Source organism: Lissotriton vulgaris, chromosome 2_1 (assembly GCF_964263255.1).
Source record: "Lissotriton vulgaris chromosome 2_1, aLisVul1.2, whole genome shotgun sequence".
Taxonomy (NCBI): Eukaryota; Metazoa; Chordata; class Amphibia; order Caudata; family Salamandridae; genus Lissotriton; species Lissotriton vulgaris.
The window spans coordinates 757,507,109-757,522,466 of record NC_141687.1 but is presented as its reverse complement, the minus strand read 5'-3'; the positions used below and the strand labels follow the sequence as shown (position 1 = coordinate 757,522,466).

General features: G+C 43.4%; 1 protein-coding gene across 1 annotated transcript in view; it reads right to left on the bottom strand.

The window, feature by feature from the left end:
- Positions 1–15,358, bottom strand: part of HPS5 (HPS5 biogenesis of lysosomal organelles complex 2 subunit 2) — a 607,584-nt gene that overhangs the window by 7,512 nt on the left and 584,714 nt on the right. The window contains exon 22 of the mRNA XM_086956066.1: positions 97–382. Within this exon, the coding sequence (XP_086812192.1) occupies positions 97–382 (286 nt within the window). The remainder of the gene's footprint in view (positions 1–96; positions 383–15,358) is intronic.

Sequence of the window (15,358 nt, the reverse complement as noted above, 5' to 3'; positions counted from 1 at the left end):
TAAAAATAAAAATTAAAAAAACCAGAAAGAATGTCTTGCACATGATCGCGACAAATTAGTAGAGCACAGTAGGAGAATTGTAATAGTGAAAAATACCTTTGTCTTTTTTCTGCAACTCTTAAAATCTCAAATATGCGTAGAAGCCTTTCAGATAATTCTTCTTTGAATCCACATTCCTCAAGGAGAGGCATAGCATTATCTGGGCCAATAACTTTGGCAAGTAGCAGGGCAACATTTTCAATACTGAAGCTATTGGCCCAATCACAGCTACCATTGCTGACTGTTTTTTCTTGTGGTATTCCGTGATGGAGATGATTAGTGCGAAAAGTGTGCACGCGGGATAGTATAAATTTCCATTCATCCAAAGTTTCTGGAATTAAACCTAGAAAGAAAATTGTGGTTGAATTATAATGTGTATGAAAAATCAAAACCTTCATGAACACGCCAACATTAATAAATATTACGTTTATAATATCCTACCGAATTGACACCACACTGTAATTAATTATTTCTCAAATTTAAAAATACACACCCAAAGAAATTTAGGGCTTTTCTTTTTTTATTCTTTAGATTTCGTCACATGGAATAAATATAAAATTACAATTACCTGGCAGGCTGTATCCCTGGGCTCTTTACTGGTTTCTACAATCCTCAATTATTACTTTTCTGTAAATAGACGAGGGCAGTGGAAAAAACTCTTAACTAGAAGCCACTACAACATAATCTAACACAATACTATGGCTTCATGGAATCGATTTCAACTACGACAAAAAATAACAGGACACTATACTTGGGGTGTGCAGTATGAAAAACACAGAGTTATGAACATCTGAATCATTTTGAACTTTGCACTTTATGATTTTCACAAAATAAATGGCCTTCTGGTGAAGCTTTCAGTGCAGAATATGATTGGGAGAATTGTTCCACAGAGTTGTTCATAGTTTGTCCTGTACTTCTGGTCACTGACAACCCTTTCATAAGAGGCAAAAACTAGCCCTATTGGTTGGACCGCACACTGCTTCTTCAACTGGGATTATAGCTACGTCTCAAGCTGGCACCAATTTCACATTAGTCAGGTAGCTGGTTGAGGAGCACGAAGTGCTCTTATCTCCATCTCTCTATATAATACACGTTATGTATTATATCTGCTGTCATTATGTCAGCTGTCTGCTTGAAGACAGCTGACCCTTCCTTTGAGCACTGAAATAAAGCTCTTTATTTTGTAGGGGAGGAATGCAGAATGGCAGCTTCTCTATACTCTCTGTTCAGGCTTACTGTTTTACAAGCTGTGCTGGCTGGTTCCAGAGGAGAACTAAGGAACCCAGGTACTTTCGCATTGGGATCCGAGGTTTAGAGCACCTTTTTCTCTCTTCAGACCCACTCCAGTGGAAGAATCAGGACACTCTAAAATGGTTTTAGGCTATACTTTTGGAATGGGGGATTTAGGATTATTGTTTATGGACTCGGAGAAAATATGCATTACAGAGAACTAGGATTATGAGTAACCTTCTGTAGGAAAGTGCCCCTTTTTGCATGGTTGCCCCCATTGTTTGCCATACTGTTGATGTACTTTGACTTAGTGTGTTCTGGGTTCCTGCCAACCAGGTACCAGGTACCCAAGGCCTATGTTCTATCCCTAAACCGTACTGTAGCAAAACCCAATTGGCAACTCTCTGGCCACATATAAGACGCCTGTAGAAGGTGCCATAGGTACCAAGGGCACTGTGACCAGGGAAGGCCTCTAAGAGCTGCAGCACTTACTGTGCCATCCTTAGAGGCCCTGGACCTTAACACACTGCCATTGTAGACTGCACATTTTCTGCAGAACAAAGTGAAGAGTCAACATGGCACATATCCCTGTGTGCCAGGCCTACAATCCAATGCCCTGGTTTTGGTAAGCCACCCTTCTAGCTGGGTGCACTATACTGGTGGTGAGGGTACAGGGGCATGAGCCCTGTACCCCTACGGTGTCTAAGTCAATTCTTAGACATTATAAGTGCAGTAATGCCATAAAAAGTATATGGTTCTGGGAGTTTGTCATTACAAACTCCACATCACCATAATGGCCTTACTGAAGGTTGGTATCAACCTTCTCAGCATGTTAAACTGATGCCAGGGTAGGATTTAATGAACAATGCACTCAGAGGGCACCTTAGAGATGCCCCCTGAAAAACAACCAAATTCTAGTGTCCTGGCTGAGTGGCTGCTCGCCAGCTGCCACCACCAGACATGTTTCTGGACCCCTGGGTTGAGAGCCTGCCGCTCTCAGGGTCCTAAAACAATGCACATCCTGGGATGAGGTTCCAAGCCTCCTCACCCAGGATGGGCAGGGTCCACGAAGGGGAAGCTTCAAAGGCTTGCCGCCTTTATGAGCTACCCCAGCCATTTGCTACTCCCAGCAACTGGTTCTGATCTCCACTTTGGGCGGAAGAACCAGCGGCAAAACCAAGTTAGGAGGAGAGGTGTGCCCACCTTTGCCAATCCCACCCCTGAGTGGGGGAGGCGAGGTGAAGCACAACTCTCAGTCCCTGCCATCTAGTAGATGGGGGGACCCTGCCTACCAGAGTGAGGCTTAATAGGCTTAATAGGGGTATACCCGCCCCAAGGAAGGGACCGCTTGGTCCCGACCTGTACCTACTTTTAACACCCCTAAATCTAGTAATATGGGGCAACCCCGAACCTTGCCTCCTCAGACAAGGAGAAAGAAGGAGGACCCAAGAGCCGTGCTGAAGAAGAAGAGGAGGACACCAACTGTCTTGGCCCCAGCCCTACCGGCCTTTCCTGACCTCAAACTGCTCCAGCAAAACCCTGGCTTGTCCTGCAGCCAGCAGCCCACAAGAGCCTGGAGGATCTGCCCTCCCTTTCCACACCAAGACTTTGTCTCCTGTGAGCACCGGATTTGCTCTTCACTCTGCACCAGACGCCCACAGCCCAAGTTTGAGTGGCCCAACACCCCGAGGAGGTCTCCCCAGCGATTCTGACCTGGGATCTGTTGATCCCTGACCTGCCTCGAGTCTCCAACTGACGCCTGCAGCCCCTTTCTGGAGGATCCCTCCGACCATAACCAGAGTCGATAAGAAAAACCTAACGCCTAAAGACACCCCTGCACCCGACGTCCCCAGGATACCAACTCCCACAAATTAGTACTTACCTGTAAACTGTTAACTTCATCTCCTCCGATAGGATTGCATTAATAGGTTTTCCTTGAAAATTCATCTAACGTGTGGAGTTGGTTTGAATGAAACATTGAAAAACTGCATAACTGAATTACTTACCTTTTGTCTAGGAAATGTTTCAATGTGATACCTAGGCATATCACACTGATTGCCAAAAGTAACTGGAAAAGTAATCCAATAAGTAACATATACTGTAATCTACAAAGTAACTAAAATGTAATTTCGAACTGTTGACTTACCTGTAAATGAACCTACTGCATTTGAACCTGCATTCAATTGAAATTCACTGCATAAATCTTGCAAAGTATTCTTTCACGTCCCTGCACCAGGCTTGGCTTAGTTCTAGAAACTAAATAACTAAATAATATTTTTTTACAAACAAATTGGTCTGAGTTCAGTCTTTGAGTGTGTGACATCATTTCTTGCCTGAGTGTGTACAATAAATGCTTAACACTACCCTCTGATAAAGCCTTACTGCTCGCCCACACTACCACCAATAGAGAGTACGGTATTATCTACTTTTACCTCTGCCTACTTAAGGGGTTCCACTGGACTCTGGGCACACTATACCTTGCTTTGGTATACTATATACAGAGCCAGCTTCCTACACCTTTCCTTTTCTCTTTAACATTCCTAAACAATAGCAACATAAACAACACCCTGCTCCAGATGAGGGATCAAAAGGCAGACAGAGAAAACTCTGTAATTCTGGCAAACAAATTATACCTACCCAGAGGAGTATCCGCTCTGGAGTCAGAATCAAAACAATTAGTGCTTAAGAAATATCTGAATGGACTTCCAGGTAGCTGCTCTGCAAATATCTGCAACAGAAACTTTCCTAATAAGAGGCAGTAGCTGCTTTTCCCTTACCCCATTCCTCCCATAGGTCTTAAATGTACCTGGTGAGGGTCTGCTTGATTTTTGATGGCAGGTCATAATACAGAAGACTATCGACCTATATATGGTTTGATTTGTGAATGGCATCACATCGCAGACTCCCCTCATAATTAACTGTTTAGTTTGTGTGAGGACTTTGGTCCTATGTAGTTCGTACCCCAGAGGACGATTTACAATCAATGCATTTAAATGCTTTTTGTGCCAGAGCAGAGACATCTGGGGAGAAATTAGGAAGGATCAATAGCTAGATTTATGCGGCGATCCAAAATGACTTTGAAAAGCAGGGCACATGAATAACAGTGAAAGGGGTCTCTGGCCCCCACTGACTCTGCAAACCTCAGGGGACTTCATCCCGCATCTCAACAAGCGCCAGGAGGTGCCCATGCAGTGTGCGCCAAGAGGCGGTGGGTCAACATTCCTGCAGCGCATGTCACAAGTGTGCCGAGCCCGGGCAAAGCCCGGGCCATGGGCAGGCCAATCAGCGGACGACGAGCCTGGGCTGGGCCACCCCTCTAACACTGGCCTCTTTGGGTAAGCAACTTTTTATCTTCTGACCCATACGGCCAAGAAATTGTTTACTTGCTGCTCCAAATGGGAGTGAGATACAAACCCCCAGGTTATCGGTGTCAGGAAGAAGGGGTCAATCATCAAGCAATTTTTGGTCTCACGAGGTGTGCTCCTTTGTGCTCCAAGGAGGCTTGAAAGGATGTCTATACGGAAATTAGAATTCAGAATGGGGGGGTCCAACAGACAAAAGAAAGGCTAGCACCCTTGATGGATACATTGAGAAGGCAGTGGGGAACCTATATAAAAAAATTATGAACATAGAAAGAAGGCTCTCATTTGCTCCTATGGCCTCAAGTGATGTAGCTGATATTACTCCTAATTTACACCCTGTCCCCACCTCCCAACTAGAAGAGGCTGTCGCCGTGGTCATTTAGATTTGGACCAAACCCCAAGTACTGGCACAATCTCCCATGACTTTCTCCACTTCAAATGCCTCCCAACCGAGATTCCCCTCACGCTAGCTACACTCCTAAACTCTAAACTAATAAAGGCTGTACCCAGCAGACAAGTGCCTCTAGATCTCAAATGGGCCTCAAGGGGAACAACACTGCAACTAGTAATGGATCTCTTGCGGACCGTTCCGAGGGTATGCTGGATAATTTGAGCAAAATGGTTGAAGCAATCATGGATGCCAACTTGAAAGGGCTGCTTGTTCACCTGGAGTCAATTGATGCTAAACTAATTAGCCCCACTCAAAAGCAGGACCCTGGGCATATCATTCTAGCCAGCACATGTGTCTACCACTCTATATCCAGCTTACAGCAAGTCTGTCTCCCTCCTGTGGTGGTGAATGCAAGCAGGCCACCAGGCACTGGTGAAAGCACTTGTGCCTACTGCACCCAGTGTTATATCAGCTAAGCTGGCGCAGGGATGTCGAGAGGGGACTCTCCCTGCATCTATTTCTAGTACTACTCTTATTTCTAGTCCCACTATTTCTACTCCTATTTCTGGTCCCACTTTGAAGTGTGATCTGCCAACTGCAGCCTGTCCCTACATCATCGTGCTCACTGACGTGTCAACTCTTTGACCTGGTGTCGTGGAGTCAACTGAGGACCAAATCTATAAATATACCAACTGGCTACATGATAATTTATGGTGCTGAGATGAACACTTCAATGAAGTGTTGATGGGCAGAAGGGTGGACTGGGTAGAGGAGAACCAAAAGGAATTCCTAGGTGACACTGTCATCATTACTTTTCGCAACCCAAGAGTAGCAGGGACCTTGATTGGGGCCTTTCCCCAGGGTTGGCACAAGACCAGTAAGGTCATGATTCTATTCCTTGGCTATTTCTACAGGCCCTTGATTAGCCAACCACCCAATACAGCTAACTCGGAGAATTTAAAGGGTCATAAGCATGCCCGCCCACATCTTTTTAATATCCGAGTACAGAATCACTTTGGGCCCTTGGTCAGCCTGACTTATGTGGACTGACTCTGATACAGTGAAAATAAGCTTGTGTATGTTACATTGGATGGCGATCATTGCATGAATAGGCACCCTGACAAATATGGCCAGAAAAATGTTTTGGCAAGCTTACCGCCCCCTACTCTTTCCTATCTTGAAATTGGTGGCTTACCCTTGGGAGAAGGCAACGCAATCTCTTCGCATTCCACCCTCGTCACTATTGATGGTCATCCTGGCCAGCCCTGCGGACATTACTCACTCGGAACATTGCCAGGATATCTAACAAAAAAATTGATGATGACTAGGCTGCGCGTGTCTTGTGATGCGTTATGATATATTTGCTGGAGACATGGATCACAGAAGTCATGTGTGAATGGGTTTGTTACCTACATGGTCCGGGCAACACATTCTCCTTCCGGTCAAGCCAAGGGAGGACTAATGGCTTCCCTTCGAGTCAATCTGGAGTGCAAAATGTTTCCGATTTGTTAACAAGAAAGAGGTGGTAGTGTTGCCTTTTAGAGAGTCGGAATCACACATCTAGTGATCACTTGCAATCAACAATTTGCAGTGTGAAAATAAAGAATTTTTATAGGCATGAGACTTCCTACTATTGTCGGGTGCTATTTTAATCTTTCTGGCACCCACTACCAAAAGAGTGCCATTGGTTACAACAAACAAGTTGTGTACACAGATTTATAGCAATTGGAAAGAGATTTTCAGCACACCCTTATGTTTACAAAAAACGGCCAATGTAGTGATGAAATCAATATTTCATGTACTCATTTCTTTAGACAAAAATTGGTGACAAAGTAGGTTCAACTTAAAAAGCAGAGTCCACATCGATAAGTATCTTCAAATGACGTAATTCTTTAATTTTGCTTTCTCTTTTGATATTCCATCCAGACAAAACGGCCAACACATGTTTTGTCCTCCCATAGATTTTGTCAAGGCATGCGGCAAAATGATAGTGGACCAAAACTCAACTTTAAATGTTTCCCATTTAAAAAAAAATTGTTATATGTTTGTATTATGCATGTAACTGTGCCACACATGACGAAAGCTATTCAAGTGCCAGAAGTACATACAACATAGGCTCTTGGTCACCCATTCACATTTATCCCATTCATACGCTCAAATGTTCATATATCCCAAAGATCACACTCTCACTGACACACATGGGAGTCCTATCATAGTGCCCCTAGTCAAAGTATTTTGTTCAAACCATAGTATCTAGTTCTATAGACATTAGGCTTAAAGTCAATGGAGCTGGGCGTGAGGGTGTCTGGTAACAATGCACACGTTTCTTAGCCTTCAGTAGCTTACAATGATTTTCACTGATCTCAAGTAGCTGTCAAAACAGAAAAGATTGGAGACCCCTGCTCTAGAGGCATGACTTTGAAGTGCACAGATGCTCTATCTTGCCCGCCCTGGCTCCAGACTAGCTCCAGAGGCTGCAACCCCTTTGTGTGGAGACAGGACACAGCATATTCAGGTGTAAGTGAGGCTGAGCCCACTCCTCCGTTCCATCCTGCTAGCGACGGTCCAACTAGTCACACCTAAGCTCCCATTGTGTAGGACTGTCAAAGAGGAATATACAAAGCCCAACTGTCAACTACACCCAGTCATGTGACCAGAGACAGGCTGCAGGTACCGAATAACTATGGCAAGAAACTGACAACTTTCTAAAAGTGCAAAAAGAACAATTGATGGACAGAAAACAGAACAATGCCATACATACACCCAGTACACAGATCTGGGCCGAAATCCATTGTTTTTTTGCTCCCCATGCCATTCCAGTTTGAAACCAGCCATGCGCAAATCAGTCTTGATCCTGTGCTCAATAAGTGTGCCGGGTATGCTAAGCTATTCTGGCTGATGAGGAATGAAACCCCGAAACCGATCCTAGGATGCTGGTTTCCAGTCCAGGGAGGACCTGGCTTGGCAGTTCGGGCTAGACTCTTCCCATGAGGCACAGGGTCGAGACTGATTTGCATATGGCTAGGTCTAAACTGGGTTGGCATGGTAGTAAAAGAATGATGGATTTAACCCAGATCTCTTGACTGGGGGTGAATGTTGTAATTGGTTCTGCATTCTGTCCATCAATTGTGTGTTTTTTAGTTCCTCGCCCCAAGTGCAATGGGTATGCCCAAACCTGGGTCTAGGGCTCACTGTGCCACTGGATTCAAGCTATCCTGGCTGATGAGGGGTGAAACCCCGAAACCGGTCCTAGGAAGCTTGTTTCCGGTCCAGGAAGGATCAGGCTTGGCAGCTTGGGTTGGACTGTCCCTGTGAGGCACAGAGTCAAGACTGATTTGCATATGGCAAGGTCTAAATTGGGGTGGCACAGTGAGCAAAAGAATGAAGGATTTTACCCAGATCTCTTGATTGGGGTGAATGTTTTGATTTGTTCTGCATTCTGTCTATCAATTGTGTGTCTTTTGCTTCCTCGCCCTAAGTGCACAGGGTATGCCCAGTCGTGGTCCCGGGCTCACTGTGCCACTGGATTCAAGCTATCCTGGCTGATGAGGGGTGAAACCCCGAAACCAGTTCTAGGATGCTTGTTTCCGGTCCAAGGAGGACCTGGCTTGGCAGTTCGGGCTGGACTGTTCCCTTGAGGCACAGGGTCGCGACTGATTTGCATATGGCCAGGTCTAAACTGGGGTGAATGGTGAGCAAAAGAATGATGGATTTAACCCAAATCTCTAGACTGGCGGTGAATGTTTTGAATTGTTCTGCATTCCGTCCATCAATTGTGTGTCTTTAACTTCATAAAAGTTGCATCTTTGGAACTGTAATTTAAAATCCGACTTCAGTAGAAGTTAGGATTTAAAAGTAGGATTTCAGAGACAAAACATGAACCCATTATCTCTTCTCATTTGGAAATTACACTTATAAAACTCCAATTTAATCTTATGGGCGAGACAGGCCTTGCAGTAGTGAAAAACAAATTAAAGAGTTTTTCACTACCAGGGCATTTAAAACTTAAAAGTATATTGAGCTTTTTAAATACACATGCACCCGCCCATTTGGCTGTCCATGGCCTACCTTAGGGGTGACTTAAATGTATTAAAAAGGAAGGTATGTGTCTGGCAAAAGGATTATGTTGCCAAGTGGAAATGGCAGTTTAAGCTGCATAAGCTCTATAATGGCAGGACTGAGCCATGTTTTAAAGGGCTACTTAAGAGCGTTGCACAATTAGTGCTGCATGCCCACTAGTAACATTTAATTTACAGGCCCTGTGCGCATGGAGTGCATTTACTAGGGACCTATAAGTAAATTAAATAGATCAATTGGATATAACCCAATGTTACCATGTTTTAGGCAGACAGCACAAGCCTTTTAGCACTGGTTAGTGGTGGTAAAAGTGCACAGAGTCCTAGAGTCAACAAAACGAATTCAGCAAAAATGGAGGTGAAAAGGCAAAAGATTTGTGAATGACCCTGTAGAATACAGAATTCAAATGCCATAGTCAAGTTTAAAGCTGGAGTAAACGCCAACTCTAAATAACTGTACCGCTCTGTGGATTCAAGACAGTTGACCCCTATTACTAAATAAAATTGCTAAGGCCCGTCCCAAAGCATATTCATTTTGCTAAATTAATCGGTAGGTGATTCCTGATGTTATATTTCCCTAAAATATATAAAGGTCTCTGTAAACCTTCTGTCGTCTGGTCTATGAAGGCCTATTCTTCAGCATGCACCAATACAAAGTCTTAGATGCTAATTTTCAGGGAGAAGCATTTAGGTTGAATTAGGGTAACGGACAGGTCAGCTGGATATATGCAAGGTCGAACTGTAGGAAGCTGGCACTATGTGTACTATACCAAAGTGAGGTATAGTGTGCAGAGAGTCCAGTGGAACACCAAAGTTAGGCAGAGGTAAAGTTAGATAGAACCTTACTCTTTTTGTGGTAGTGTGGTCGAGCAGTAAGGCAGTATTTGAGGACAGTGTTAAGCGTTTGTTGCACACACTCAGTCAGCAAATTAATTCACACACTCAAAGACTGAACTTCAGACCAATTGTGTTTGTATACAAATATTCTTTTAGTAATTTTATTTTCTAGAACCAAGCAAGCCTGGCACAGGTAAGCAATAAATACTTAACAGTAGTAATGCAATTGGAATACAGTTTGAATGATAATTGTATATGCACTTTGGTTCAATTTACAGTATGGATGCAGAGAAATGCAATACTTAGTAAATGCAGTACATAGACTTGAATAGGCTTTTTAGTAAAATAGCAGGTAAGTAACTTTTGAGATTACTATGCTTACACAGAGTAGTATACCCAGATACTACTCTGGGACATTTCCTGAAAACAGGTAAGTAAAATCGTTTTAGTTAGATTATGCAATTTTAAAGAATGTCTTTAGTTTCTCAAACTCAACACTTAAAAACTTTTCACAGAAAAACAGCCAATGGTAACCTATGGAGGGAAATAGTGTTATTGGTTTTGAGGCAAGTATTTGGTAGTTGTAGTGAAAGAGCCACTTTTGTAGTCTGGCACCCTATGATGACCTCCAACTACCACCATTTTAATTGCTTTTAGTGGGTTATTTTACCCTAGCCTTAATGTAGGATGATCCTGCATTTGCCTGCTTCAGTTCTGTTCTGTAATCCCACTGTCTTTCAGTGGGAGCTGTTACGGAGTGGAACAGTCTTGCCAAGAGCAGAGCGTGTGGGATGTGTATTTGAAGGTGTGCAGTTGTACGGGAATGTGTATTGTATTGTGTATTGTGAGAATTATGAGTTTTACTATTGGCTTTGACCATTTTGCTTTCTGACTTTATCTAGCTTTATGGCAGTGCTGACTATTGCCTTTAACATGCTTTCATGTGATCTTGCTTTTCAATTCCATCTTGCTTTGGGCCTTTCTGTGTGCATGGCTTAACTAACTCCATTTTCATGACTGAAGCCATTTTCTGTGCCTGCACGAAGCCGCAGAGCTGAAGAGGGCATGTTTTGCTTCCCTCCTGTTTTTCACACTTTTCTGACTGGAGAAACCGGTTCTTATCAGAGGAATGTACAGGCTCCTTCTTGAAGTCATAGCAAAGGCCTGATTAGCTGATGCTGTGTCCTTGGCACGGAGTGGTACGGAATCTGATGGGAAAAGGAGGCGTGGCTTGCTAGAAGCTTCGACCAACGTTTCCACTTGTATTAAAAGGGGGAGCCTCCACTGGTCTGGTGGAAGTTTGGGAGTTTGGATTCCGAGTGAGGGCAGACGTGTCTATCTCGGATTGAACCCTGATTGCTGAGCTCTGATCCCCGGCTGTGTGAAGACTTCCCCCGCTAGAAGTGGGCAGTGTATGCATCAGGTGATGTATTGAGTTTTGTGACTATTGCCATTGTGATGTGAGCCAGTGGCTGTGATCGTTTGAGATGTTTTCTTTGTGGTGTGGGAGGTGGACATCCAGAGTGATCCTCTATTCGGTGTATATATAGCTTTCTGATCTCTTGCAGGACGTCCAGTGTATCTTACCTTATATCAGTTATTGCTTGTTTATTAATAAGTATTATAGTTTGCTCAGTTATTGATTCATGCCTTTAGATTATAAGTTTGCTACATATATTTGAATCTAATGCATTTGGTATCAGAGACAGCCTTTGTTTAGAAAGTATTATGTAATAAACCCCCAAGCCTTATTCTAAAAGTGATAGTCTTTGCATTTTGTTAAATAAAACTCAATTTCAAAAGGTGCTGTTTGTTTTGTGTGAAGGTCTTGCTGTGCCTGGGGTGGTAAGACATGCTCAAAGGTGTATATTATTCAAAGGTGCATTGGTATATTTGCCTCCAAGGTGGGAGTGCAGTGATTGGGTGTGGCTTATTGGTGTGAAGTCACATTCAAAACAGAAGTGGGAGTTGAGGTTCTAGGGGTAGACTTGGGGGTCCCCCAGGGTCAGTGATGCACTCCTGTTACACCCTCAGCGGCACCAGGGCGGCAGGGTGCAGAGTGTTGAGGCCCAATGTTATCTGATTGGGGGATAGGGAGCCTACAGTTGGTGGCTGCTGGATAGCAGGCCACTTGGCTGTGGGAGCAAAGCTCCTGGACCTTAGCTCAGGGCAAATGGAGAAACAAAGTAGCTCCAAAGTTATACCCTTGGCGGTAGGGGGCAGGGTGATGTTTCAATGTTGTTTGCTATGGGGAACCTCCGGTTTGCAAAGGCACTGCAGGCTTAGGGACAAAGGTCTTCTGGGTGCGACCACCACTTCGAGAGGTATGTTGGGGGTTGTTAGGAACCGTCGGTTCGGCCACCCAAAGCCGTGGAGCGTCGGGTGCAGGGGTGCCTTTGGGGTTGGATCTGCTTACCAGCTCCTGGTCGCAGTTCGGGGGACCTTCTGGATTTAGGCTGCAGTTGTCGGCTGGTGGCCTGAGGCAGGTCAGGATTGCTGGGGGGACCTCCTCGTGGAGTTTGCCCATTCGAGCTCGGGCCGTGGACAGCGGGTGCAGAGTGGTGCGGATTCGCAGTTTCCAGACGGGGCCATTTTTAGCACAGGTAGAATAGAAGTTCATTCTCTGTGGAAAAGTGTTCTTATCCCATTTGAGAGCATTGAAGGATTGCATTGCCACCATTTTACATGAGTATATAGTGTTTTCCGAAAGATTTTAGGATTTGCTATTGCTTAGGGTTGTGAAAATGCTAATTTTCTCTGTAATAGTGGTCATTATTTCCTCCTACTGTTTGTATGTATGCTTATGACCTAATGTCCCGTTCTTTAGTATTCCTGGTCATACCCTTGCTGAAATGTTTAGAATGGAGATGCTTATCTAGCAATGAATTGTATGCAAATTAATGAGCACCTGTTCTCCATGTTCTTACTGGATCATACGAATGTCTTCAGCAAACGCTAAAACGGCCATCTGTTGTAAATTAGCATAAATGAGTTAGCGTTAGCAGAAGCCATCTTGCATTTAGAAGTTATCTTATCCGCTTTTTAGAAGCCATTTTAGTTTCTGGAGGCCATCTTGGCTACCATGTGCTGCCATGTGCTCACTATGTGCATTGTCCTACCTTCCTTTTAACTGCGCCTGAAGTCTGCCTAGTAACAAGATATATTTAGCCTCCTCCACTTCCACGCATGCTCAGAAATGCCTGGTAGAGTCTGCATCTGTTACTGATTAAGTTTTGCATAGGAATGTGTTCACTACGTTCTGAAACTGTTAGCTCCTCCCACTTGGTTCCATATGTCCTTAAATGGTATTCCTTGTGTGCTCACAGGAACCAAGACTGCCCCCTCTCATGTATGCTTACTGTGTAAGTCTGAAATGTATATAAGGCATCAGCCTTCTGACTTCCTCAGACTGCCTCATTCATTTGCCATGGCCTTTGGGCGACGCAGCCTCACTTCATGTAATAAACTGTCCTTTGATATTTCAGAGTTCTGTGCCAGCCTCTTATTGCTTTTAAAGGACTCCAAGGTTTTTGAATACCACAATTGGCGACCACGAAGGGACTCATCAGAGAGGTGACAATCTGGAGGAGTGATCAACTTGCCAGGAGGCAGAAAACTGCTGAGCAGCATGGGACTGGGTTCTGCAAAGAAGGTATGCTGTGCACGGCGCGCTTCTGCTGATTTCTTGTGTCTGCAGCTCGGTGTGTTTTCTGACCTTCCTGATCTCTGGTCCTCCCAAGGATGTCACCCCCCTGACTGAGAACACTTTTGGCGTGAGTATTAAAATGTAACATAAAAAGATAGACTGTTAGATGAGACTTGGCAGTTAGAATTTGGACAGCTTATGTTTGGTAAAAGTAATTTTGCGGCGCCTGTTCTAAGTTTTGAATGCCTTTGTAACGCTTACTGTGGCATATTTGAGTTTGAGATAGACTTGTCTACTTTGAATTGTGTGTGATCTTCGAAGAATATGATATGAATATGATTTGATTTGATATGTATGTGTTGCAACTCATATAGGCAGGTAATGCGAGGATATTTCCTCCACCTTTGATAGTAGTGTATACTCTGCACTATTTTTTTGGCATGCCTGTTGTCCTTGGTTAAGCTCACATGTTAAAATGTGTTGCTTTTGTGAACGGTACCATAATGTGATGTGAAGTAAATGAGCCGGCTTCCCTTAGAAGGGATACCTAAATAGGTTTAGGTGTGAAAACATATTTCTTCCTTGGTGATATTGTATCCCCAGAGAACTAAAATATGGCCATAATACATGTAAGGATCCTTTGTTCTGTGCACTTTTATGAATGGGGAATGCAGAGCGATTCTTTGGTGCTCTGCCAGTCAAAAACTTGCGAATTGAAACATCATTGCCAAACGCTCCTTGTAAATATGACGTACAACTAGCATTTACAATTGGTTTGGTTTAAGATCTGTTTGTGGCTTGTTTTTTGTTTCAGTCCTATGTGTTGATCTGTGGGTTCAATGTGTGTTTAAATGTGGGGTTTTTGTTCCTGTTAGTGTAATTTCTGCTTGTAAATAGCGTTGGCGCAAATTAATGAAAAACATGCCTTAAGCGCTGTATTGTGTGTCCTGCATGTTTGAAATGTTTCTGTTTCTGTGTGAAAGGAGCTCAATGCGTGATTGTGGATTCCTTGATGTTTTCAGTCTGTTAAGGAAAATGTTGGATTAATTGTTATTAGGTGGAAATTAAATAAGAATGCAGTAATTTGCCATGTTACCTGCAAAAATCGCTATATGTTGCTTTTTAATTTATAGACTAAGCAAAGGCGCATATGTTCAAAATGTTAAATGCTTAAAATAGATAAAGTTAGAATTTACATTCACTAGGAATATGAAAGGCCTCAAAATTAAATTGTGTGTTCTGTAGGGAAAAACGAATTTGAAGCCCTCCTTTGCTTACATGCATTTTCATACATGTAAAATGTTAAAGTTTCAGCTAAAAGTGAATTTTTGCTACGTTTAAATGTATTTTGTGGCACACACTTTTCTAAACAAATGTCTGTTTCCTGAAAGTTCTGGGGTCAGCTTTGTGCAGGCCATTTCCTGCCTTGAGAACAACATGTGTTGTTTTTGAAAGGCAATAAAAGACACTGGAATGTTTATTCAGGCCAGAGATTAGCTGGTAGTTTTAACACGGGCTGAATTTAGGAACTCAGAATAAGAGTTTTAAAGGGTTACAAAAGTAAGTTGCATTATTTTATATTACAGGAAGACATTTCAAGTGTGGGTCTCCTCTCTTTTAATAAGTTTCTCAAACTATATTCTTGGGTTGTTGCTCAAATGCCCTCTTTTGAAATTCCGGCGCGGAAATATGTCTTGTTCTAAGTTAGGTTTTTGCGCATAGGCTCCTACATGACTGCATCTAAATTGATAGGCAAAAAGATGCAGTTTGGGTTTTA